A 27,003-nucleotide genomic window follows, 5' to 3' on the forward strand; every position below is an offset into this window, starting at 1 on the left:
ATTTACAGAATTTGAACCGAGTGAAGCTCAAACTACAAGCCACCTGAGGATGTCTGGGTAATGTATTTACAGGCAACTTTTTAAAAAGAATCTTAAATAAATGCAAAATGTATACCTTTTTAAAATTCATTATTTCTTTAAGCGAGTGTTGTTCTCTCAGCAAATGGTCTATTTTTGGAGTAACAATCGATTACTGAATTAGTTGATTACTTCAACAATCGATTAATCGTGATTAATCAACCCAAAAAATAATATATATGTATGACAAAGAACACAACCCCTGAATAAATAACAAGATAAATAATCTTTATTTCCACATCTCTGTTGTTTATAAAATTATGTGTCCACAATTAATATTAACAAGGCAACACAGAGAATCCTTTTTTTTTTTTCCCCCCCCCCCAATTTCTCAGAGGTGAAACTCGGGCTCTGGAGACGCCTCGACGGTCCAATCGGAAAAATCGGGACTCAGCCGGATTGTTCTCGACGCCTTTTCCGGTTCTCAGACCGAAGGTCGGGCCTTAAAGCGGAAGTGCCGCACGGCGAGGTGCGTACAAAGAGTGCGGCGGTTCTCCAGAGCCCGGCTCCTCACCAACAACGTACAGTCATAAAACATCAGGACTTCGCCGCTGCTCGGCGTGAACCAGACACACCGAGCAGCGGCGGAGCGTTCCCACACCAGACAGCCCTCGCTGAAATGATCCACGTTATTGCCACTAACAAACATAAGCACTATTCTTCTCTATCTTAATTTCATATCCTTGTTTTTTTTTTCTCTCTACAGTAAAGACAAAAAAATAATAAGGGGGAAAAAAAGACAGTAAGTGTAAAGACCAAACAAAAACAGTGAGGAAATGACCTTGTATTGGACACACACAAAAAAAAAACAACAAAAAAAAAAAACAGATCCTTAGCCATGTGCTCAACGGAGACGTAAAAAAACAAACGAAACCAAAAAAAATTATTTCCTTGCAAGTCTGTCTGCGGTACATATGATGTAAGAACAGAAAATTTAAATATTACATACTGTATAGGTTATTGTTACAGTAACAAGGTTCCATGCGATCGTATTCTTCTCGCCTGTACAGAATGGAGGATTCAGTAGTAGATAACCAGGCTATAGAGACCCATAGTGCCAGCGTGTCAGAGAGACCTGCACTGCAAAAACTCTAAATCCCACCAGGAGGTTTGGGTTTGGTTTCTAGAGCGTTGGAAAGTTCATTTGAAATAACTTAGAAGTAACTTTTCGGCAAAACGCAGCAGCTCGTTTCAAGTCAATAGCTCTTGAACGTCGATTTTAAAAAGTATCAGTTTTAGTGGCAGATTATTTCACTTATAAAAAGACGTTCCTCACACCAAGTTACATGTGAGATGATCTGCCAGCGGAACTAGTGTTTTCATCAATTTTAAGGATTTATTGACTTAAAACAAGCTCCTATGTCTTGCTGAAAAGTTACTTGTGAGTTCGTTTTGTCTTATTTCAATTGTACTGAGATATTTGCAATAGAAACAAACAAACAACAAAAAAAAAAGACTAAGATTTAGAGTTTTTGCAGTGTGGTGACCTGGGTGGGTGTGGGATGGTCCGCTGGTAAGGACAGGGCGCATCATTCTAGGGGCAAACCAAGGTGGCTTTTACTAAGAAATTAAAGCAACGCTTCACCCTTTTAATGCTGCGTCATTATTAACTCAGTTCGCTCGGCCGTCCCAGAGGTTTTAAGAACTCGACAAGCTGGGAACATCCTGGAGCTGATAATAAGAAAAACCCCACAAAAACAAAAGCGACAAAACAGTGAGGAACAGCAGACTGGTGTCTCAGGTTCACGACCGGAAGCAACAACGAAGAGAAAAAGAAAAGGATCCACACACACTACGCCGAGTCCAACCGGGTCAGTTTAGTTACACAAGAAAGATTTCATCCCAGCAGAGCTTCACAATGTCAAATTCACCAAAAATGTCGTGACCAAGAAAAGAGCATCTTTTTAATTTATTTGTTACAGAGACTGAAGTATTTTTGATGTAGTTTGTAGTACGAATATCTTGGTACACTTGAAATAAGACAAAAAAAGCAAGACATAAGAATAATTACAAGTCAATATTACCTTGATATTGTTGAAAAAGTACTAGTTATTATTTTACTCACACTTTTTCATCAATATTAACCAATGACTTGAAACAGAATTCTATGTTGAAAATTTACTTGTAAGTAAGTTTTGTCTCATTTAAAAGGACACAGATAAACTCGGCCTAAAGTACTCTGTTCAGTGATGTTGAAGTGTGATCAAAACCGGGGACCCGACGCCGTGTGGTTGGGTTCTCAACCAGCAACCTGAAATTCTAGTTTTTAAATGTGTGTTCTTTACCTTAAAGAAACAAGACCCCCCACTGAGAAACAGCGCCACCCACAGAGCACAGAGACTCTCTGTCCCCAAAACAAAACTCCTGCAAAGACTTGAACACACACATTCAAACCCCGCTCCCCTTCCACGTGGGTTCATTCAGTCAAATACATTGTCTAGTCTTTATGTTTTTTGTTGTTGTTTTTTTAACTTTGAGTAAACTGCGAAAGCGCTGAGAGCGAGCGGAGCTGAGGAAGCAGAACGCGAACGGGGCGAACGAACGTTCGTTCGCTCACACCGAGGACGGAGGAAAAGCTCCACGGCGACACATTCATGAGGGCCACATCTTTATTTTGGATGTGCAGTGGGCTTCACAAGACACGGACACTTCACATAGTGCAAAATGGAGACATTCAATCAGTTTAACTCAAAAAATGGAGATTATTCTGATTTTTTTCACATGAGACGAATTTACCTCAAGAAAGCTGCAGAGCAGAAAGCTTATAACAAAACGTTAAAGTTTTATCTCTTTGATGAGTTTTTTTTTTTTACAACTTATGATCGTCTGCAGAGTTATTTGTTCACTTAAACTACAGATGAGGAGAAAATGACTGAAATTGCCCAATTGTCATCCTACACACACAAGCCAGTCTTGTTGGAAATTCAAAAATGTCAATTCGAGAGCAAAACTTTCAGCAGAAAACAAGAATCCTGAATGAAACGCAAAATATGTTGAAGTTTCTCAGTTTTTATATTTGCTTTGCTTTCCACTTTTGGCTGTTATGGAAGATACAGAACTTTGGACGTCACAGTTCAGATTCTCTAAAACACACACAAGCTAGCTACGCTAACAGAATATGGAAAATGTTAGCCCTGTATTGAGTTTGTCTTTGTTTTAAAACACCTGAAGTCAGTGCTCTCTTATTTGTTGTGTGATGTCTCCTCCATTTCTAATATGAACCGGAATGAAGTTAGCTAGAAAGAAAGACCCTGTATCTTTGCGATGAACAGAAATTGGAACTGGTAAATTTAGGCTAAGGTAGGTAAAGCTTTACAAACAAACCCAGACGTCAAACATCCGGCACAAAAGTCTGATTAGTGCATCTTCAGCTACGCTAAAGCTGATCGATATCAAAGGCTAGCACATTTAGCTCCTTTGCTCTATTTCTTCCTGTTCTTAATGTCGAAGAGTCAGTTTGGTAGCTGTGCTGCTGAAAACGTTTACGGACAGACGGACGGCGTGTGGATGATTTTAATGAGGCAGATTTAAGGCCAGGATTTGTAATTTTTAAATTTAGCTTCGCTGGGGATCGTTCCGTTTTGCCCGGCGCGTCGGCTGACCTCAGCTCCTCGAGTCAAGAGCTGATAGAAGCAGCTAAAGCAGCATAAAGCTATTCACACCTTTGACCCCCAACCCCACCCACCCAAAAATGGACCCCAACCTGAGGCTCAAAGCTGCCTCCTCAAACAAGAGTGTAAGAAAGAAAGAGAGAGAGAGAGATTGCTGGAAGTGTAAACACAAACGGCGAAGACGAACTGCGAGTTGTTCTGATGAGACCGGGCTCCTGCAGCTGTGTGGGTGGTGGCAGCGGCAGGCTGCGGGACAAGAACGCGGTGGCTCTCCCACGCACACTCAGCCTCCAGGTCCCGCCTCTCCTCGTCTTTTCTCTCTTTATGTGTACAGTCTCTCCTCCTCCGCCTCTCTTTCAGACTCTGTGTTGAATCAGTATGAAGCCCCCCTCAAAACCTCCCCCGCCCTCCCTCAAGACCATTTCTCTGTACTGTGCAGTGAAAAAGAGCAAATGAGCAGAAATGGTGTTAAGAAGCCCAAGGCCGTTTTATCCTCTTTCTTTTCTTTTTTTCTGCAGTCGTTTCTCATCCTCGCAGCCAAAAAAGAAAAGTCGTGCATCTGCAAACACACACTCAGACACACGCAACCCCCTAAACACTCGTACCGAGCCGGAACATAAACCCTCTCTCCGTTTCTCTCAGGTCGTTTTTCAGCGGCGCCGTGTTTGGACATGCAGGTGGGGGGGAGACGGGAACGAGGGCCGGGGAGAGAACAGGTTCCTAGCTCATATAAAGGAAGAGTGTAGCTGTGTGTGTGTGTGTCTAACTATGCGATTGCGACAAGGGAGAGGTCTTAGTTCTGCTGCCATCTCCGCCGATATTTCTTCTCCTCGTCATCTGCCGGGGAAACGCACAAAAAAAGGAAAGAAAACATGGTTTAGAGAATGAAATGGACTGTTTATGTTGGTCCGGTTCTAAAGCAGAGAAGAAAGAGAGGAAGGAAGAAAAAACGCTGCGGTACCTTTTCTCAGAAGGTGAGATTAAAAGTTATGCTGATACGGAAAGCAGGGAAAAAACAGAAGAAGGAAAAAATAAGATCAGAAATGTGGAAAAAGCTGCTGAGCATTAGAGAAAAAAAGGAACAAAACCGAACCCGTTTAACAATAACTGAAATTCACGAAGAGGGTTTTTCTCCACTTTGACCCCAGCTTACCTTCTAAATGGTTCCTGGAAATATATTTCAGAGCTTCGTCCAGGAGGATGACGGGGATGGAAATCTTTAGGACCACAATCCACTGGGACCAGCGCAAAGGGGTCACCTGGAAGATCAGCTGAGGGGCAAAGAAAACCCATTCAGAAATATTAAAAACCATCTGAATGACCTGCAGCTGAATGACGGGGACTTTTTTTTTATCACAATATTTTTTGGAATTGTTGTGATAACAATAAAAGTGATGGTCAGAACCATTTAATCCTTTTTTTTTTAAGGTAACTGCGTAAAACCAATTCAGACAGTTTTAAACATCATTAACTGGACTACATTGGCAAACTCAGATTCTAGTCATAGTATTAAATTTATCCCAAAAACTGATAAACCATATGATAAATGGCCACCACTACTAGACCTCAAAATATTTAATAGCTTTGTTGGTCAATTTTTGATGTTTAATAATGCTGTGGTGGCGCAGGGATTGAGCACAACCCACATATGGAGGCCTTAGTCCTCAATGCGGCTGTCGCTGGTTCGATTCCCGGCCTGGTGACCTTTGCCGCATGCCTTCCCTCTCTCTCATTACCCACTTTGCTGTCAATTCATTATGAAATAAAGGCCACTAGGGCCAACAAAACCTTTTAAAAACCATTTAATAACAAATTTGTTCTTAACCAGAAAAATTGAAGCTATCCGTTTGAAAAAGACGCAGAATTAACAAAACATGGATGTTCTTTCCCAGATGTTTTTTTTAAAGGTAGATAAGGATCAACAGTTAAACACACTTTTCAGAATAACTCTGTTCTTAGAAATGTACGAATGATTTCCCTATGATTTCTGCTCCAATCAGTTAATGGTTCATGGAATTAAAATTCAGAGTTTCACGCCTCCCCTTCCACTTCTTCACTCGATAGTCGCATCACAACGAAGCGGAGTCCGTAACTGGACCTCAGCAGGCGTCCTGAGTACTCACCGGCAGAGGCTCGACGTACAGGATCAGGAAGTGGAGGGACAGAGACAGGATGATGGCTCCCAGCAGCCAAATATTGACCCAGGGAGGCATCCTGAGCAGGGACTGGTTCTCAGACAAACTGCCAAGACAGGAAAAAAAAAAAAAATGAGCCAACATCGTTCTGAGAGGCAACACGCACAACTACGAGTAGCGGTTCTGCAGTCACTTCTTTGTTCTCCACAAAACAGCTAACTTGAAGCTAACGGTTAGCTTCAAACGGTAGTAAAAAAAAAAAAAAAAAAGTAAAATGTTTCATAATTTACTTTTACAGTTATACTGCAAGGTAATAATCATGATTATTGATAGGAAAGCACAAGATATCAGCCTTTATAATGCAGGTATTGGTAAATTTTTCCCCATGTCGATATTGGTCCGAGATAAAATGGGCCAACATTAGTAATTATTTTGGTCTTGCTGCTGTTTGTGTGTGATTCATGAGGGGAAGAGAGGGCTACCCAGGTGGTATTTGTTTGGTTCACTGTCTCGAATGGGTAAATATCACTTCTTGGCTATAACAGCAATGTTAATCAGGGTTTCTGCAGGTTTCACCAACTCAAATATGCAACTTTTGAATCAAATTTAAGACCTGTTATCTTAAATTTATCTATGCACATCTAAAAATCTTCAAAAGAAAATCAAATGTTTTACTTATTTTAAAGATATATATCTTCACTATAAAAATTAAGACTTGTGACTGATATATTTAAAGCCAAATTAACTTTCTTAGACAAATTTAAGACATTATAAGGCCGCAATGATAAGATTGGTCCAAGAATGAGAAAAAATGGGCCAAAACTGATCAGATTAAATTTAAGGATTTAATCTGATCAGTCCTCCCTCCAAAAATCCATCTATCTTCCTTTTCTTAAGTTAAGTAACATCAGTTTTTATAAGGAGAAGCAGTACAGAGCTTGTTAATGACACTGTAACCGAATCCCTCCTTCAAAGGGCTCGTTGTGGCGCTGGATAACCGAGTCTGATCCCTTTAATAAAAACCTGACAGCCCTGACATTCAGCGCCCGTCTGCTCGGCCTCCACATCAGACAGCCGCTGACCTGTTGAGGGAGTTGAACATTTCGATGGTGACCAGCACCGACAGCGCCATGGTGGTGGGGTAGCGGGATTCGAACACCTCGCAGTCGATGTCCTTGAACATCGGGTTGTCCTCTGTGCACTGCATGAAGTGTCGCTGTGTGGGAAGGGAGGAGAAAAGAGGTTCAATGGGAAGACAGGGCTTTAGATTCAGAGGTCAGAGGTTTGCTGCAACGGGCGAAAACGTGTAAAGACAGGCTGAGCTCACCAGCTGGTAGAAAGACACCTGTGGGCCCTCTTCATCGAACAGATACCACCATGTGGCTGCGCTCACTGTTCCAAGGCCCACATATCCTAAAGGAAAATATGAAATCAAAGTTAAAAATAAAACTAGTGCAATAAAATGAGCCGTATGAATCCATTTTTCATGGTCTCGGACGTAACGCTACCTCCGATGGCGAGGTATCTGAAGAAGAGCCAGCCAGAGATGAGCGGCTCCTTTGGGTTACGGGGCGGTTTGTCCATGATGTCCAGGTCTGGGGGGTTGAAGCCCAGGGCGGTGGCAGGAAGTCCGTCCGTCACCAGATTCACCCACAGCAGCTGGACGGGGATCAGCGCTTCGGGGAGACCCAGGATGGCCGTCAGGAAGATGCTGCGGAGACAAAGCAGGTCAGGCGAGGACCGGGACACGGAGACGGCCTCACGTGAAGGTAGGGCTTAAAAACAAACGCCGTCCCTCTCTGGACGCTATTGCCGGAAAACAATTTGGCGCCGAGTCCTACGTGGAGTTTCCAGGTTTCAGCCTCACCACACGACTTCTCCCACGTTGGAGGAGATGAGGTATCTGATGAACTGCTTCATGTTGTTGTAGATGGCCCGGCCTTCCTCCACCGCAGCCACGATGGTGGAGAAGTTATCGTCGGACAGCACCATCTCAGACGCAGACTTGGCCACTGCCGTGCCGGAGCCCATGGCGATGCCGATCTCTGCCTTCTTCAGGGCCGGGGCGTCGTTCACGCCGTCTCCCGTCTGAGAGAAACGCAATTTGTTACATAACACAAGACACTCTAAATTGGGGGGAATTTTTTTTTTTTTTTGCTACAAAACACAAACTCTTATCAAGTATTGTTCACCTAACGTCAAGTGTATTAAAATATTTGAATTAAAAACAAGAGACTCATAATATATCGGCACTAAGATTGGTATCGGCCAATATTAGTAATGTTTTTTAATGTGTTGGTGCAATAAATAAAACTGGGTCGATAACAACTGATATTTCCATTTTGGTGCCATTTGTTTCTGGAGGAGCAGGAAAGAAGGTCGGTCATGTGACATTTGTTTAGTCATGTGACAGGGACGCAGCAAAGGATTGTGGGGAGTTTAACTGGAGCAGAAAAGCAGTTGTGTGATTTTTTTTCCAGGTGTTGAAAGGGCGGTAAAATATGTATCTGCAATATCTTTAAAATATCAGTTAAAGTACATAACAGCAATATTTATACTGTATGTCGATATCGGCCCAATCGGTGCATCCCTACAGGATATAAGACGAGTTAAAAGTGACTTACCAGCAAGATAAATACAATTGTATTAATTTAATAGTTCTTGAGTACAGATTTTCTTGAAAAAATTTATTTTACTGAGATTTTTTTCACTTAAAACACAAAAAATATCTGCCAGTGAAAGTGGCACTTTTTAAAAACTATATTTTTGACGTAAAACAAGAGTATTTATCTGAAAGGCTGAAAGGTTACTTCTGTCTCATTTCAAATGTACTAAAATAATTGCAGTAGAAAATAAACAAGATTAACTGCAAACAAGGTATTTAAAAGGGGAGAAAACTCGCATTCAAACGGAAGAAGTTAACAACGCCGCCTCGATTAAGATCAGATCTTTACGCGAGTCGGATCCGTCCGCAGTGGCAGGGCCTTGAGAGCAGTTCTGGATTTATAGGAGAACTGGACAACATCTGACAGCTAAGTGGTGATACTGTTGCCTCGCCGCCTTCCCTGAGGATCGGCCTCTCGTCTGAGGCGGGTGTCAGACAGGGAGCGGCGGAGCGAGTGACAGATATTGATGGCGCCGTCTGAGGGAGCCGCCTCAGAGAGACCGGGAACACGGCCGCTTCTCCTCCGCCGTCCAGATGTTCGTTACACAGACGGCACACACTTTTGTCATAATTTATTTTGCTTACATTATGAGGACAGAGTTGAGATACTACCAGAATAATGTGATGATTTAACATCATGATAAATAACAAAAGACTTAAATGAGGAAGCTATGCATTTCATCAAGCCTGTCACAATTAAGAAATTAGTGGTACGATAAATTAATTTCCGTTGTTACTACTAACATTTTTTGATGGACAATTTTGTTTACAGAAACATCATAATCCGTCTTTTTTATTGTTGTTGCAAGTGGTTTTTCTGTTCTGTTTACTCTTTTTAGGTGTGTTTTATTTATTTATAATGTGTGGTATTTTTCAGAAAATTTAAGTTTATTGGTCTCTGAGGGGACGAACTTGCGTTATGATACCATTATTAAAAATATTGCTTGAAAATGGTGTGAAAATAATAATATTACTCTTCGTTGCAATAACTGTTAATAATCCAACAATAATTTATTGTTGAAATGTTGTAATAACTGAACTTTTTTCATCGTTGAAAAAATGTTTTCTTGTTATTTTGTGACTTCTTTCTGGTAAAGTTATGTCTTTATCCAGCTATCATTATGACTTTACGCTCATCATTTAAAAAGTCCAAGATTCTTTGTCGTCCAACTCACAGAAGTAATGACTGAAATAAAAGCCACCATTTGGAAATATTTTCTGTCCTCTGTAATTTCTTTTGAGGAAAGCGAAAAACAAAAAAAAAACAACAGAAAATAGATTGTGTGAAAAAAATCAGCGATTTCATTTGTAAGCCTCGTCGCCTGGTATCTTCTCACCATGGCTGTGATCTCGTCAAACGACTGCAGGTATCCAACTATTTTGGACTTGTGCGCTGGCTCGACGCGGGCGAAGCACCGGGCGCGTTTCACCGCCTCTCTCTGCTCCTCGGTCGTCAGGTCGTCGAACTCGCGGCCCGTGTACGCCTTCCCCTTCACGTCCTCCTCCTCGCCGAAGATGCCGATGCGTCTGCAGATGGCCACGGCCGTGCCTTTGTTGTCTCCCGTGATCATGATGACGCGGATGCCGGCCTCGTTGCACAGCTTCACCGAGCCGATCACCTCCTTCCTGGGCGGGTCCAGCATGCCAACGCAGCCGATGAACGTCAGGCCCATCTGAAAGGAGGGAGAGAAAGGAGAGGCTGACGGGACTTTCACTGGATGGACAGTTGGAAAACCAGAGGGACGAATGATTAAAGCATAAAGAAGGAAGCCAATAAACGTTCTTCCATATTGCACTCAAATGTTAATTAAACTGAGCATTTTTATACTTATCTGGGCATGAAACATACTTCAGTTCTTACATTCCAGACAATTAGAGAGTTTTCAGGAAACTTGAATTTTTACGGTTCTTAAGCCAAACCTGGAATTAAGTGAGACGACCAGGTTCTACAGAACCACAGATCCTGAGGAACTGGTAGCAGCAGAAACAGCTAGCATGAAATCAGCTGCTAACCAGGTAGCAATTTGCCTGTGTCCTATAATCAAAGTTATTTCCAACTTTTAATAGGACTAAAAGGCTCTAAAATATTTGTATCAGACTGAATTATGAGCCTGTGCCATCATGTGACCGCGAGCGCAGCCCCTCCACGTACCTCGTACTGTGCGAACTTGCTGGAGTTCTCCAGGTCCATGTCCTCTCTGCGCGGCGGCGTGTCGTGGGTGGCCAGAGCGAGGCAGCGCAGGGTGTCCTTACCCGTCCCCCACTCCCTGATCTTACACATCAGCTGCTCGCGCAGGGCTGGCGTCATGGCGACCTTCGTCGTTCCCACACGCAGGTGGTCGCACCTCTCCATCACGCTTTCAGGAGCACCCTGTGACGGGGAAAAAATAAAGTCAGCAACAATTTAAACAAACAAAACATAAGAGATTTTTATGCTCCGTATAAAAACACATTTTTAAGCACCAACAGAATTAGAGACTTTATCCAATTGAGAATATTTTTTGTTCTCAGTGTGTTCTCAGTGTGGACAATTGTTGTGACAGTCAGACGGAAACTTTTGTAGTCTAAATTATACCTGAGAACATATACACACACACTATGCTTCTGTTCCCATACCTTAACAAACATCTTGCTCTGGGCGCCTGCTTTGACAGGAGTGCAGTAGACGGACATGGACTTGCGATCGCGGGAGAACTCCAGAGTGAACTCCTTCTTCATCAGCTGCCTGATTACCTGACGGTGACAACAGAGGATGGAGGAAAGTGAAACAAAACTTAAGAAGAAGAAGAAAGAGTCAGAGGGCGAGCTGAGCAGGTATAAGGATCAGTCAGGTTAGTAGCTTGAGAGCCAAAGCTGAGCTTCTTCACAAGGGACAGTCGAATCTCACTCTGAGATCCTCAAATCTGACTGAGGATCATCAGAAAGGACAGCTGGAAACACCGCAGTTCAATGTTAATTATTCTGCAGACTGCTATGTTCTGTATTTTATTGGGTTTTTATGCATTTGACCAACTCAAACTGTCATTAAATCATTTTACTAACCAAAATCTATGTGAGCGATATGAACTAGGGCTCCAACTAACGATTACTGTAGTAATCGAGTATCATAACGATTAATCAGAGTAAAAAAGTTGCAACATTCTGCAGGGTTTTTTGTAACAACATTTTATTTCTTCTTTACAATATTATGAATATATTAGAAAAGGCAAATAAACAAATAGTCAAATTTCTTTATTGAATAACAAAATATACGTTTTATTGACTAAAATGCAATACAGACCTTTACTGCAAAGGATTGTGTGGGGAGTTCTGCTGCTGAAAAAATACTTCTAACATCAACATGTGAAAAGCTGAGACGTTTTCTGCTCGACTGAACATCAGTTCAGTGTAAGGCTGATCTGTTGACTAGGTTTCCATTTATAATTGAAAAGCAAGCAGTGCTTAATAGGAGAGTTTACTTTTTTTTTAACAGAATGTTGACCAGGTGAAGCAAAAACTATGCCACTTGAGGAGCTCTTGGTGGAACTTATTTACAGAAAAAAAGATTTCTCTATAAATGCAAAATATATATTCTTTTATACGGTTTTGACTTAAATTATGCTCTGAACATATTCTTCTTTCAGCGAATGGCTTTTCTTTGAGCTTATTCCAGTTAATCAATGGCTAAATTAGTTGACAATTATTTAAATAATCGATTGTTTCAACCCCAAAATGAACACTTCTGCAAGGCATCTTTTGCCTCAGCCTGCATTGTGATGCCTTGTCCTACCAGCAGGGGTCCTTCTAGTTACGATCCTGTTTCGACGAGCCTGTTGAGGCTGAGCGGATTACAGACCCTCTAGATCACTGCAGGTGATGAACTGGATCCTGTAACCTGCCGCTACATCACATCAACAACTGGATGTTTATCTGAGCTCCTTTTTGTTTCTTTCTGTCAGAAGCCTAAAAAAAAACCCCATTTCAGTCAATTTTATTAAGACATCGCTTGATTGCAGGAAGTTTGTTTGGAAATTACAAAATAAAAAATAAAAAACACGCCTCCCTAATACTAGATCTGACTTTTCTTCTCATTGGAGCGCTTACGCCGTTCGTCGATCGCCACGGTGCCTTAACGAGAATGAAGCAGCATCACCGGCTCATCAGTCTGTTAATCGTTCACACAGCAGGACCCTGTGACCATTCCCACGTGATGAACTTAAACTACTACAGGAGGAAAGCAGCTGGGAGATGTTTTCACAGGCAATTTGTCCTAAGTCATAAGCAAACGATCGCCAACACGCCCTGAAGTCAAACATGTGTCAAGTGACAACAACGTGCTTCATTAACGAGTCTTTGTGTGAGGAGAAAGCAACCTGATGACTTCAGTCTTTAGTTATCCACCCATGGTTAAACAATACCCAAATGTAAAGCATGATCTGAAATAAATATGCAGAGGAGAGCACCGTTAGAGCGGATAGGTGACTTTAAAACGCCAAGCAGATGAATCACAGCCTCACAAACTGGTGTTGCTGTGGATGTCAGAATGAAAACTGAGGAGAAATAACCAGGCCTGCACAGGGAAGAGGCTTCAGCAGCTGCGACTGGACAGTTAGCAAGATCAACATCCTGTTTATAACAGTCTCTCTAATAGCATGAAGCGATAAAGCAAAAGAAACAAGAAGTGACATGTGATAGTCTTGGTTTATTATCATAATAACGATGGAAGGCTTGCAGTAAAACATGACAACCTCGCTAGAATATCAGGAGTTTTATTTAGCATGTTCTACCTGAAGATTGAAGAGACAGAAATAAAAGTCCATAACACTAAAGTACAGCAGTGGGAGCATTAGGTTTTGGGGTTGTTTTGCTGCAGGAGGGACAGGCGCATTATGAGGAAAGGACACCATAAGTCGATCTGTCGGGGTAACAAATTCTGACAAATTGTCATCCAGCAAAACTTATTGCAACTTATTGCAGAAGTTAGTGCAATAAATGATAATATTGTTGTTTAGAGACCATTTTCCACTAATGGTAATAAACACATTGTTAAAGGTCAAAAAAAATTTAAATTCTGCAAACATTTAACACTGAACCTGGAAGACATTTAAAATATTCAGAAATAAAACAACAGGAACAACAAATTAAATAAGTTATGAAGGCTCTGTAAACAAAATTGTCCTTCCAAACAAAGGGCTAGTTGAGACCAGAACACCAGACTGAAGACTTTTGTCATCCAGTTTTTGGTAGAAAGAAAAAAAAATAATAATAAATCATGCAAATAAAAATGATTGAGTTTGCTTTCATTTACCGTGCGATTACTTAATTTCTTGCTTATTGTGACAGGCCCAATTATGAGGGAAAATAACAGCCAAAAAACAAACACCGAATTCTATCGACTCACATCTAAAATCTTTAATATAAGCAGTTGGATCGAAGCACTTCGTGGGTCGGACTCCAGCAATTAGTCCGGCCCACTTTTCTATCAAACATCACTTGCATCCCACATGCAAACTCAATGTACTTATATCAGTTATAAGTATTGCTCTCTATTTGAGCAATATCACATGATCAAGTCTATTTTAACATTCCACACAACAAAATAAATAATAAAAGTACATATGATTTGAGATGATATTGTGTTGGGTCAGTATCGGTATTGCATCAGAAGTGAGAAAGTTACATTGAGACCCCCCCCCCACTTTAAAATGCAGAAAAGGTTAGATCAACTTTTAACTGTTTAGAAACAGCAACCTTTTAAAAGCCCTGTATACCCTGACATCTAAACCTGAACCCAATGCTCAAAAAGTAAAAAAGCCCAAGGTCACCAGTGTCGAATGAGATGCCGAGGGAAATCTTAGCGGGCTTACCGAGTTGCAGGCGCCGGCGCGCTCCACCTTGGTGAGTCCTGACAGGTCGGTCTTAAAGACGTTCATCTTCTCCACCAGCGTGGTGAGGGCCGTCTCGGTGGCCTCCCCCACCTTCTCATAAACCCCTTTACTCTGCAAGAGGACAGACTTGCTTTAAATTTCAACAATCACAGGAAACAGTCATATGCTTCATGTCAACAAACATTTAGTCAACGATGACCCTAAAGCAAATACCCTGTGAGCATATCCGTCTTGTTTTGGTTTTGCTGGCTGAGACGAGGCACTAACGGTAAACAGCACGCATCATTTATCTGCGTGAGAGGCAACAAAACTCCTCGTTTCTCTCTACTACTCTCATCTTCCTCCTCCTCGTCTTGCTCCTCTGTCCTCACATGTGTCAGCACGCGCGTCTTAGCGTCTCTTTCAGAAATGAGCCAAACTGGTGGCAAAGAGGCTATTTCTGAAAACTGAAATCTCGAGGGGATGAGAACAAGATGAGAACCGCTTTGTCCCTGGCCTCCCCACTCAGCGTGGTTACCATGATAACGTGGTGTTGACAAAGAGGTGAGAAAAACAATGCGGACCAGGGAGAAGACGATACGCGAGAGTAAAATTAGCTCGGAGGAACAAAATGCTCGTATAAGAAAGTGGCCGGTATTTTCCAAGTAAGAAAATTACCCTCTCGCAACACTGGATGTGGAAGAGGGAAATCTAGGGAAGAATTCAGAACCCTTAAAACTTTTATTTGCGTTGCTTCAAAAACAACCAAGGACTGCTTCAGCACTGTGGGGTGGAAGGAAAATGATGGACAGCAAGTTTGGGGTACGACTCTGCCAGGTTGAAACTTTTGCTTCTATTTCACCGTTAAATCGCCGAGATCATCCGTGTATTTAGTCTGGACTTTGAGCCATTGTAACACAAATATTCCTGCACCGAGAAATTGACCAGACAAATAAATCGGACCTGATTTCCTTAAGTTTGGGAAAATAATCCGGTGATGACTGAATGTAAAAAAAAAATATTTAAAAAATTTTTTTTAAATCTTATCTACATTTGAAATGATCTGAAAATCAGCCGTTGTCCTCTTTTGCTCTGTGGTGAGAGCAGGTGTGGTTAACAACGGTCAGGCCACTGTTGCCAAATTAGCAACTTTGTCATTATATTTAGCGATTTCTCAGGCAAAAATAAAAAAATTAATTATTTGCCAAAAAGCAAAATTGGCAGGTCAGGCTCATCAGCCACAAAAATAAACAAAAAACTACTAAGACACTAACACATTGCAGCTCTGGCTGTATGTTTATGATCACAAGAAGGTGAATTAACCTTCAAATATCACGCCTTTCGAAGCCACTCAGGTTTTCTCCGTCCTAAACTTCATCACTCCACTTCTCTGATCGGTGCTCAGTAAGGCAGCTTTGTCTTGATGCGTTTGCAGTTCTTTTAGAGTTTTTATTTTATAGCCATGGACAGTGCCAAGTAACATCTTGGTATATGGTTTCTCTGATCTGCCTGACCTGTCCGCCAACTTCTTTTTGATCCCGACTTTTCTCTAATGTTTTCTAAAAACCTCTGAGACCAAAAACAGAACAGCTGGATTTAAAATTAGATCAAATTAGAGTCTAAATATTTCTCATTTAGGTGACTTCTGAACCCTGAGCTTTATTTACTCAGAATAAACAGGGGAGATGCAACATTCATTAAAGCCATTTAGTTTCAGATTTTGCACCACTTCGTGTTGGCCTTCTTCGTACATCCCAATAAATCCCATCAAAGTTTACCATAAAATAAAAAGTGAAAAAGTTCTGCATTGCAGCTCAAAAGAACTGTATATGCAAATGACCTCGTTGTAGTCCAGCGAGGAGTCGTTGCACATGGAGCAGATAGTGGCCAGCTCCAGCAGACCGTCAAAGTCCCCGCACTGGACGGGTTTGTTCCCTTTAAGTCTGGGAGAAAAAGAAGCAGTCAGAAGGCAGGAAAACACGTCACGAAAACGTCAGAGCAGGTTTAGCCGGCAACTGGTCGAGAGGAGAAAACGGCGGCCGTACAGCGGTAAGCAGACATTGTGTGCCTCTGTCACGCATCGCTGATGACTGCACGGCGACCGTGGATCCCTTCCCTGTGGAGGCTGCAGCCGTTGCTAGCAGAGCTCCCACACAGAAACCCACACTGAGCCGTTATGAAAGCGTCAGGTTGACACGGAGCGGCGCGCTCGCTAAGCAGTCGAGCAAACAACATGAGCTGCTGACATCGTTCTCCTGTCTAATGGACGGCCACCTACCTGCACACCTCCACAAAAACATGTTCGCCGACATCAAAAACAACCCAGCAAAGCAGAAGCGTCTTATTTCGTAGCTTATAGATATAAGAGCAGTAGAGTGGAGCCTTAAGAGTGTTTTTTAAACTAAAAAGGGAGAGGTGTCGATCGCATTCTGCAAAACTCACATTTGTCCCTCGGGGGCATATGTAGAACCAGTGATGGAGAACTCATGCAGGGTGCAGCTTGAATCCTCCACCTTGTCTGTAACGAACATCTGCAGGATGAGAGAAAGTTAAGAGATGAGTCGACAGAGAAAAGCTGAACTTTGCCCTTGTTATGTGGCTGCAAGGTGTTTTAAAAAAAAGTCAGACGAGTTAATCTGTACAAATCTGTGTGTGACGAAGATTTGTTTTTGTTTTCTGTATGTAGTTATTCGAGCACAACTACTGGTCATCTTTGGTTATTTTCAAAGCTTTTCCTTTTATTCACTTTGGAGACGTCCAGCAGACGAGATGATCTCTTCAAAGACTCAACAATGACTGAAGGGAAATTGATCTTCCCAGGAAACAAAACGGAGGCATTCTGGTTCGTTGTTACGAGCAGAAAACTGACAATGGGCAGCAACGAACTGGAGTTTAAACAAATATTTAACATAAATATTTATTACATTAGAGTTACACATGTGAGCAAATTTAACAACTATTTGCCTCGTTGTTATTCGGATTTTGATCTCATTTGATTCTCTACTTCCCTTTTGTAGTTTCCTGCAAAACACAGATGGTTTAGGTTTTTCTAAAGTGATTTGTTGATTCATTAAGTGTACACATGCATTCTTTATACCGATCGTATTTTTGATCCTATTCAATTTTTCCTGGTGTGCAGCTTTTAGCATCATATTTTGATTTGATCTGTTGTCTAAACTATCCACTCACGTGTTGCTAAATTATTCAGCTGGCTTTTTCCAGGCTGAATATTCAGCCTCTTCATTTACTTCCTACTTTCTGAAATCAGTCTGCCACACACCCAACTTTAATATACATTCTGTATGATAAAAGATGCGAACTAAAGAAAGCGGAAATTATCGAGAAGCATCGTCAAAGTTTTCACACGATAAGTAAAAATGTCAAGGATCAAATTTCTTTGTACCAATACAGTCACTGCATCTTTCTTATGGCTTTTTTTTTTGCATGCACTGTTCTATCCCCTCACTATTTCTGGACATCAAAAACACCTCGAGGCATCATGGGAGTTGCAGTTCTCACAGTAATTTATCAGACACTCGTACTTGAAACCTGCTCCAGTGATGTGGTGAGATTAGAAAAAAAAGGAAAACGTTCCTTTGAGGAAACAAGGAGGAAAAACAATTATCAGTAATATTGTGAAAAATCAGCAAACGTGAATTGGAAACAAGTCTGTGACTTCTCTGATCAACAAGTGACAAAGTTAGTTATTTGGTCGTAATAATTAATTAGCAGTTTTGTTGGAAACACCTGTGGGTGTCTGATATTTAGCTGTTTAGAAGGACAATAACTTTAATAACATACTGTCAGACAGAAAGGCAGCAGTTTCTGCCTCGAGCTACAACTTAATGCTACAGATGAGCCTTTATAAGAAGACATCATCTGAAGTGGCTCTCTGCAGCAGTCACCACATCAAGTAGGCTGGAGTAGGCAAGATAAAACACAGCTAAAAAAAGCCACCACATTAAGTTAGGATCGCATTCTTTAACACGTTGTGGTTTCGTCAGATCTGCAGCTGTATGACAAAACATCTGATGATGATGATGAACACCAAAGATTCTGTTTCCCAGAAGAAATCATTTTTAAAAAGAAATTTGATCTACTGAAAAGTATACAATGTACTACAAACAATATACACCCAATACTTGATTGTTCCTCTGTTTGCAGAAAAATAATACATTTTTTCCTTCCACTTAACTTTTCAATGACCTTTTATACTTTTGGCTTCAATATAGAGGTTTTAAATAATTGTCTACGTCAACATGACCGTAACTCAACATTTCACCATTAAGAACCACCAGTGTTGCAAATATATCACCACTTATGGTGCAATAATGCTGCACAACACTGTTTGGAAAGCATTACCAGCTAAATACTGAAGTCCAGCTGTGATGAATTAATGCTTTCCATGCCCATAATGAATTGTAACAGCTGAATGAAGCCTCACTGCTTCAGTTATCCACAGTAGATGAAGCACACCGATGTCAGGCTGCTGCAAAAGACACTAAATCTTACCGATCCTTTTTTATGTTTGTTTGTTTTTGGGGGGTCTCGTTAGTGCAAATATCTTGATACACCAAGACAAAACTAATGGAGTAACTTTTTTAGCAAGATATGATGCGTTATTCTCTAAATGGGTTGCCGTTATCTGATAGATAAAACCGTTGGGAAAAAAAAATTAAAGAGTCAAAACAGGAGTGATCTTTTTTCTTTTTGTTTTCCCCTCGCTATCCGACCGACTCCAAGGGAACGAGGCGCAGTGCGATCCATGTGACTCAGTAGTAGCGCCAGAAGTTTGTTTCTTTTTGCCGCCCTGCTCACTTCCTCGGAGGTTACACGGGGATGCACTGTGAGTAACCCTGCTGACAGTAACGTGTGTGTGTGTGTGTGTCTGTGCTTCAAGTGTATAAAAGTCAAAAGAAAATGGGAAATGCTGTGTCAGGATTCAGGAGGGAATCCCTGGACATGAGGGGAATCCCCCTGACTGAGCAGGGGGAACAGAGGGATGCCTGGTGCTGCTGGGAACTGGAGGACTGACGACGCAGTGAAAAAAGCATAAAAACAGAGGAAGGACACAGTAAACATGGCCGGGGAGGAGTTAAGTTACCACAAAAAACACTATCATCAGGAAACAGCATCCGAAGACGAAAAGAAAAAGAAAAAGCACAAGAAAGAGGAAGCCTAATTTGACTTTGTGATAAGGCGTGCCTGCTTCTCTGCAGGAGGGGAGCAGAGAGCCGGGGCAGTAAAGGTAGAAGCAGAAAGTCAATATTTACTAGTGTCAGCCCGTCTTCAGGCTTTTTCTGGGACTGGAAAGCTTTCAAGGTTGTGGTAGGTTCACTCCCCTGTGCTCCTGCTGCTGCTGCTGCAGGGAACTCCCTGCTGCTACGCATTTATCCCACAGACGCTCAACATCGTCTCAGGGGAGAAACAGACTGCCTGCCACTGCAGACATGCTCTGCAAAAACCTCCAGATTACACTTAAAAACGCTGCAACTTATTTTAGTAATCGATTATTCCATTGCTTATTCTGACGATTAATCGGATAGGTTTTCCATTTGACCAATTAAACTTCGATTTGCATCTCAGAGATGCAAATTAAGAACTTTTTAAAATAAAAACAAACATTTGCAATTGCAAAAACTGTATTTAGTGTAAGATTCATCATTTGTGGCAAAGAATGCATCTGAAACTAAAAAAATACAGGAAATTCGGCCCTTTCTGCTCAACTCGTCGATACAGTGAAGGGCTGATCTGCTGACATATTTTATTTTTTATCAACCAATTAATAATTTTACAGAATTTGAACTGGTGAAGCTATAACTATGCAACTATTTAAAGACAAAGTTTTTATTTATTTATTTTTACTTAAATGCAAAATGTATGTATTTTTGGTACAGTTTATGGCTAATTGCTGCTCTCGGTGTGCTTTTCTTTCAGCAAATCAATTTTTTTCGGTTTTTATACTCCAGTTGACAATCAGTTACTAAATTAGCCAACAATTATATCAATAAGTCCGTTGTGATTAATCCAATTAATCGCACCGGACCTAGAAGCGAGGTTGAATCAATTCACCTGTCGAAATGCATTAAATATTTGTATTTATAGCTGCATTTATAATTACAATGACAGACCTGTGTATTTATTCTTTTATAGAGAAAAAAAAACTAGCAAAAATCGATACTGTTAAAAAAAATCAATATCCCCAAATTTTACTTTTCAGGAGATAACAAAAAAATGATTTCTAAATGTAAATTTTCACTGTTTGGTCAAAGTCTCATGAGATTTTTGATACTTTTTAACTGGATATTCAACAAAACATCTAGATGGGTTAAAAAAAAAAAAAGGATGCTAGTATTTTGTTTTACACAGAGAACATTTTGTTAGCTCTGGCAATTCAAGTACTCGACTCGACAAGCTATGATTAACTAATTAATGATAAACATATACAATTGACTGAATAAATACGAATGATTCCTCCATTTACTCCTCCAAACATCATGATGCTTAAATTTTGGTGCTTTCACGCTGGCCGCCGGTTCCTATGCGACTGAGGTGAGGGATGAGCTACGGGATGAAAGCACAAGGTGTTAACTGAGACTGGGATGTGTGCAGAGCGCTTAACAGGAGTCGAGACAAACAGCAGAGCTGACATTTACCCCGCGCTTAGAGAAAAGTCATTCCCCGAGTACCACACACAGGCAGACAAAGGGAAAGGGTGAGGCTATGTGCAAGTTATGAATATTTGTGGATAAGATCTTTCAGAGTTTGTAGTCTAATGTGGTTATATATGCACAGTTTATTCAACCTGGTGAACAGTTCGGGCCACGGACCAGAGCACTGTTTGTTCAGGCAACGTGACATTTCAGAGGCTTTTACTGGGCCTGTGTGGAAGCTGATTTGGCGATACAGAGGCATTGTCGTTGTCTGGGCGCTGCTTGAGCTCTACCAGCAGCTATCACGAAACCTGGCAAGTGTAGATAAACCTTAGAACAACAACAACAAAAAAAGGATTTTCCAGCTTTAACGGAAAATGTTAAGAAAGAGGAGGGTAAAAAACAGACTTAAAATAACCCTACAGAAGTTCAGCTCCCAAAATCATTATGCACACTTCCCAGGAACAACGTTGGACCCAAACTGCCGACAGGAATTTGGTTAGGATGTTCTGGAACAACCCAGGAGCCACCAGGTTTATGTGCCAGCATTCAGAGAGAGAGAGATGTAGAGAGAGACAAAGAAAGAGAGAGAGAGATGACCGAGAACGAAGTACCTGCTCCAAGATCAACACCTACAGGTCAAACTGAAAGCCAACACTAAGTTCAGAACGGACCGAACCAGAACCCTGACCGGGTCTTACCAAACTCTACCATCTCAGGAAAACATACATTATTTTATCCTTTTTAGCTTGAAGATTATCAACAATAAATATCAAACTTGTGCACCAAATTCTTGTTTTCATACAAGAATCTGCACGTTTAAGCTGGACAGACTCAAGACTTTTAAAGACATTTTTAATGCCATCTTAAATTAAATTTACAAAGAAAAAAACTGCAATTATGACAAAAGGTTGGAGATCCTGTCTTACAATGAAGCATTGCCTGAATTGCTATATTTCTAGAAAGCTTATTTTAGCTAGCTAGCCATTTTAACAAGCTGAAATACCTACCTGGCAAATCCTGCTATTTGCTAGCTAGCTTGTATTATCAGCTTGTAACCAATAGCCTCATCTGGCACGAATCCCAGAACGCAATAAAAATGTTGTGACTCAAACTTTTGCCTGACACAAAACTACCGTACATATACGAGGTTAAATATTCCTGAAAGGACAAAGTTTAAGACCTGCGATTAAAGCATTTAAGTCCAACTTACATAATTTTTTCATTAATTTTATTGAACTGAATTCTAGATCTTAATTCTAGATACGCGACTTTAAGGCCGTTTAATGATGTGAGGACACCGTTTAAGGAAGTAGCACATGAAAAGGATGTATTTTAACACGCCAATGTTGAATCTGCGTAAACTTTTCCACTGACTACTTACTCTGCAGACAGACATCTGATTGGTGGTGAGGGTCCCCGTCTTGTCAGAGCAGATGACAGACGTGCAGCCCAGGGTTTCCACTGACGGCAGGCTGCGGACGATCGCGTTCTTCTTGGCCATGCGACGCGTGCCCAGGGCCAGACAAGTGGTGATGACGGCGGGCAGGCCCTCGGGGATGGCGGCCACAGCCAAAGCAACGGCGATCTTGAAGTAATAAATCGCCCCGCGGACCCAGGAGCCGCCGTGGACGGGGTCTCCAAAGTGGCCGATGTTGATGACCCACACGGCCACGCAGATCAGGGAGATGACCTTCGAGAGCTGCTGGCCGAACTCGTCCAGCTTCTGCTGCAGCGGCGTCTTCTCCTGCTCCGTGGACGCCATCTGGTTGCGGATTTTACCGATCTCGGTGTTGACGCCCGTAGCGACGACGACGCCGATGGCGCGGCCTGCGGCGATGTTGGTGCCCTGAGGAAAGCAGAGAAACAAGCAGGAGAGAAACAGTAATTTACTTCTATTACAGATTTAACTTCTAGATAAATTGTTGCCACTTCTTTCTTAGATTTTTTTTAATATTGTTTACTTCCTTTTAACTCTTCTTCCAGTTTCTTTTTAAAGTCTGCTTGGCTGTGAAAACAACAATTTGACCTCAGACACATGAAAGTCTAGATTTTGCTATGATTGTTTTTTTTCTTGGGATTTGGTTTTATTGTTTTAAGTTCTTATTTGTTTCTGAGGAGAGAGAAAGGCATAATATCCCCGAGTGTTGCAGGAACTTGATCAAGTTTCCTTATATAAAAAAAGAGCTTGCTGCAGGGAACTGCAGAGGGTTTACTCACAGAAAACAGCATGTTCTTTTTGTCCTGGTTCACAGCTCTGGGGTCAGGAACCGGGTCAGAGTGTTTGATGACGGACACAGACTCCCCTTAAAACAACAACACATTACTATCCTGCAATGGATTTCCACATAGATGTAATTAGGTATGCACAATAAATAACCAATTTATCAATACATCATCACCACACGCAGCATGCGTAAGGCAGATAATTTCTGTGCAATGCTTCTAGACTATTTACTTAATTGTTCATCTATTGCGGGTCACATCATTATAGCAACCTTCACCGGTATTAAAGCACGTTTTCCTAATGTCGTGCAGCCCATGAACGCACCATTACCAAGACATATCATTAGGTAAACAACACTGCACACTAATTACCACGCAATATTAAAGTGGACATTTGCATACGGTGTTTGGTCAGAGAGGACTGGTACCTGTAAGGATGGACTGGTCCACTCGTAGAGTAGTGGACTTTATCGAGGTCACTCTGATGTCAGCAGGCACCTTGTCCCCAACTAAAACATTAGAAAAATAAAAAATAAAATCAATAAACGGATGTTTTTATTAGCATTCTTGTCCATTTGTCTTTTCTGAATTTGACCATGCTGTTTATTTTCTCTCAGTGTTTGCTTTTTGTTTTGTTTTTTCCTTTCCAAAATCAGTTTACAGCTGGACAGATTCTAAATGCTTTAGGGAATTGGTTTGGCAAAATGGAGGAAAGTTATAATGTACTTCTATGATAAACCCTGTGATAATGCTGACCTCTAATCGACAATGCTGAAAATCTAAAACGTTGTTTGTAAAACAAAAGCAGAGGTTTTATTTAAAGCAATAAGTGTGTGTGTGGGTTTTAAACGTAGAAATGGGTGGAAGGTGATCTCTAGGTGATTGGTGTGAAAAGAACCTGACTGTACAGCTTTCAGTTTCTGATTGTCTGGACTTGAGATGAACAATTTGTAGCCTACATCACTATTAAATTTGGTAATAATAATTCTCATTACAATTAACCTGTGTATCCATAAGGTAAGTGTGTGTTCTCTGTGCCCACTTTGAGTTTAACATCTACAAAAATGGAGACAAACAAAAACACCACCCCAAAAAAAAGTTGTTGGAAAACTATAAAAAGTCCAACTAGTGTTACATTTCAACATTTTTTCAGTTTTTATACTAAAGTATTGCTATAAAGCTCTAATGACAGCTGGTGCTTTAAACTCACTTTCCCAGAAAAACTCCCTGAAGGAGAATGCTCAGGTTTTCTTTCATTAAATGCAAATTTTGTGAACAGAGTACAAATTATGATTACCAGGAGACATGGCCATCTGCTCTACCACATAAGCCCCTACTGTAATCATTATATGATAAATTAATAAAGCTAAATAAATGAAACAGATTGAAGTTTAATCATAAGCTATAATTAATACTTCTGAAACATCAATCCTAAAAAGGGCTTTCAATGTATTTTCAAAATTAGGAATGATTGACAGAATTTCACTTCTAATTATTTACAATCTGAATAAATTTCAGTGTTAAGTGCCTTTAGTTTTGCTTATTGTAACACAAATAAGAGCTGTGACAAACTCCATTACTGTACACCAGTAACATGTACTGAGGCACTGACTTAGTCATAATTACATTTACAAATATAGACCCCCTAAAAACACAAGTTAACATTGAAAACCAATTTCCAAAGTGCCCGTGGAAATGAAAACCTTGGTTTGTCATTGCAGAAAAATGAATTCAGTCTTTTCACGGAAGGCGTGAAAATTTTTCAAGGATCTCCCAAAACTGTTAGAATTCAGTTAATTAGATTTTAAAACAACAAACCACTGAGCTTCTGCGTAAAAACAGCAAAGAGAACATGCACTTTTAATAAGGTAAATCCTGGGCTGAACCCTAAAGGAGAATTGCAGCGTTTCTGGTCAAACTGCATTAAACGTCCGTGTTCAGAAAATACATCGTTGGGTGAAAAACACAGATGGGTTTAGACCAGGATCAGCCTCCAGCCACAGGTAAACAACAGCTCGATACAACCTTGATGGAGTCACGTTGTCGTTGCACAAGAATCGATGGTTTTCCCCTCCCTTTTGTTCTCTCTTCACTCCCTGCACCTCTGATGCAACACTTCCTCATACATGTCAGACACAAGCTGAAAAGTTGGGCTTTCTGTTTATTAATCCTTCCTTATAAAGTTGCTTCTTGATTCTAGTCCAATCAAAAAAATTTTTTTAAAGAAATAACATTTATGGAACATTTTCATAAGTGAGAGCCTCTGCAGGTTTGTGAGATGTGGATTGATTTGCAAATTAAAACACCAGTTTTTCTTCTGCAAGTAGAATATGTATCTTAAAGTCTTGTCCATTTGCTTTTAGCATAACGACTTCCTCTAGGAAGAAAGTATAACCTTTTATTTCAAACAACGGATATGAAGGGGATTGCTTTAATTTTGACAGTCAAGACTTTTAACATTATTTTGAAGACAGACAGGAAGTTGTTCTCGAGTTATTTTCTGGTTGTATGCTGACTAATCTTCAGACAAGATAACAGCATTCAGTTAATGAACATTGAAGAAATTTCCATTTTTAAGGCAAAGTTCTTCGGTAAAGTTTTTGTTAACAGTTAGCCGCTAACCGCGAACAGTTAGCTGCTAACAGTTAACCGCTAACAGTTAGCTGTTAACAGTTAAAAGTTATACTAACAGTTAGCTGTTAACCATTAACTACTAGTAGTCAGCTGCTGACAGTTGGCTGCTAACCATTAACCGCTAACAGTTGGCTGCTAACAATTAACTACTAACAGCTGGCTGCTAACTGATAACCACTAACAGTTGGCTGCTAACTTTTAACTACTAACAGTTAGCTGCTATCCATTAAAAGTAGCTAACTTTTAACTACTAACAGTTAGCTGCTATCTTTTAACTACTAACAGTTAGCTGTTAACCGTTAACTACTAGCAGTTAGCTGCTGACAGTTGGCTGCTAACTGTTAACCACTAACAGTTGGCTGCTAACTTTTAACTGCTAACAACTGCTATCCGTTAACTACTAACAGTTAGCTGCTAACAGTTGGCTGCCATCCGTTAACTACTAACAGTTAGCTGTTAACCATTAGTACTTAACAAAAATTAACTGCTAGCAATTTGCCTTTTATTTAGCTAGCAGTAAATTAGCTGCTAACAATGCCAAAGGAAATTTTTTGAAGAAACATTCTGTTGACAGCAAAGGAAATTCTAGACCTGACTGATATTATTTTCAGTTACAGTGTGTAAACAGTGAAATCTTTAGTCACATTCAATAAATCAGAATATGTGTTCCAATGAGACTGCTTTGTCAAATTTGAAAAATCTTTATGCAAGTATTAAATACACTTTTTTTAAAACTCACATTTTCGTATTGAACATCCCTGTATTACTGGTCTGACGTAATATTCTAACCTTACGTGACATGCTTTCATCAACTGCAAGCAGAATAAAAATTGTCATAAATGACAAAAGCTTGAAAACACCAATCTGTGTCCTATAAAACGTGCTTCACAGTGATGGAGTTAGTGAAATTAACTTTTTCATGATATTCTAATTTAGCAAATTTGACTGTAGATGTGAAAACTTGAGAAAATCAATTATGGTTCTTTGTTGTGAGCTCCATGTACCTCTACACCTTCTAATGGGGATAATAAGAGACAGTTTCACCAGCAGTAGAAGCGATAATTACCTTTCTATTTTACGTGAAATAATTTAAGTCAGATTTCACATATAGATATTATAAATTAATGATAATCTTTATGGAACACAGTTGAAGGC

General features: G+C 40.6%; 1 protein-coding gene across 5 annotated transcripts in view; it reads right to left on the reverse strand.

Annotated features, from left to right (window-relative positions):
• Window positions 1-285: 285 nt before the first annotated feature.
• atp2a3 (ATPase sarcoplasmic/endoplasmic reticulum Ca2+ transporting 3) overlaps window positions 286-27,003 on the reverse strand; it is a 79,160-nt gene continuing 52,442 nt past the window's right edge. For 4 of the 5 annotated variants that reach the window (XM_055043485.1, XM_055043482.1, XM_055043483.1 and 1 more), the window contains exons 9-24: window positions 23,643-23,723; window positions 23,209-23,294; window positions 22,373-22,837; window positions 16,778-16,866; window positions 16,176-16,278; window positions 14,336-14,467; window positions 11,106-11,222; window positions 10,642-10,860; window positions 9,827-10,162; window positions 7,692-7,912; window positions 7,333-7,535; window positions 7,152-7,237; window positions 6,907-7,040; window positions 5,813-5,930; window positions 4,843-4,960; window positions 286-4,526 (exon numbers count right to left, since the gene is read on the reverse strand). In XM_055043485.1, the coding sequence (XP_054899460.1) occupies window positions 4,483-4,526; window positions 4,843-4,960; window positions 5,813-5,930; window positions 6,907-7,040; window positions 7,152-7,237; window positions 7,333-7,535; window positions 7,692-7,912; window positions 9,827-10,162; window positions 10,642-10,860; window positions 11,106-11,222; window positions 14,336-14,467; window positions 16,176-16,278; window positions 16,778-16,866; window positions 22,373-22,837; window positions 23,209-23,294; window positions 23,643-23,723 (2,552 nt within the window). In that variant the 3' untranslated portion in view covers window positions 286-4,482. Of the gene's footprint in view, window positions 4,527-4,650; window positions 4,682-4,842; window positions 4,961-5,812; window positions 5,931-6,906; window positions 7,041-7,151; window positions 7,238-7,332; window positions 7,536-7,691; window positions 7,913-9,826; window positions 10,163-10,641; window positions 10,861-11,105; window positions 11,223-14,335; window positions 14,468-16,175; window positions 16,279-16,777; window positions 16,867-22,372; window positions 22,838-23,208; window positions 23,295-23,642; window positions 23,724-27,003 lie in introns of all 5 variants that reach the window. The other variant, XM_055043486.1, reaches the window with a different exon arrangement.

Source organism: Poeciliopsis prolifica, unplaced genomic scaffold (genome assembly GCF_027474105.1).
Source record: "Poeciliopsis prolifica strain line A6 unplaced genomic scaffold, Auburn_PproV2 SCAFFOLD019, whole genome shotgun sequence".
Taxonomy (NCBI): Eukaryota; Metazoa; Chordata; class Actinopteri; order Cyprinodontiformes; family Poeciliidae; genus Poeciliopsis; species Poeciliopsis prolifica.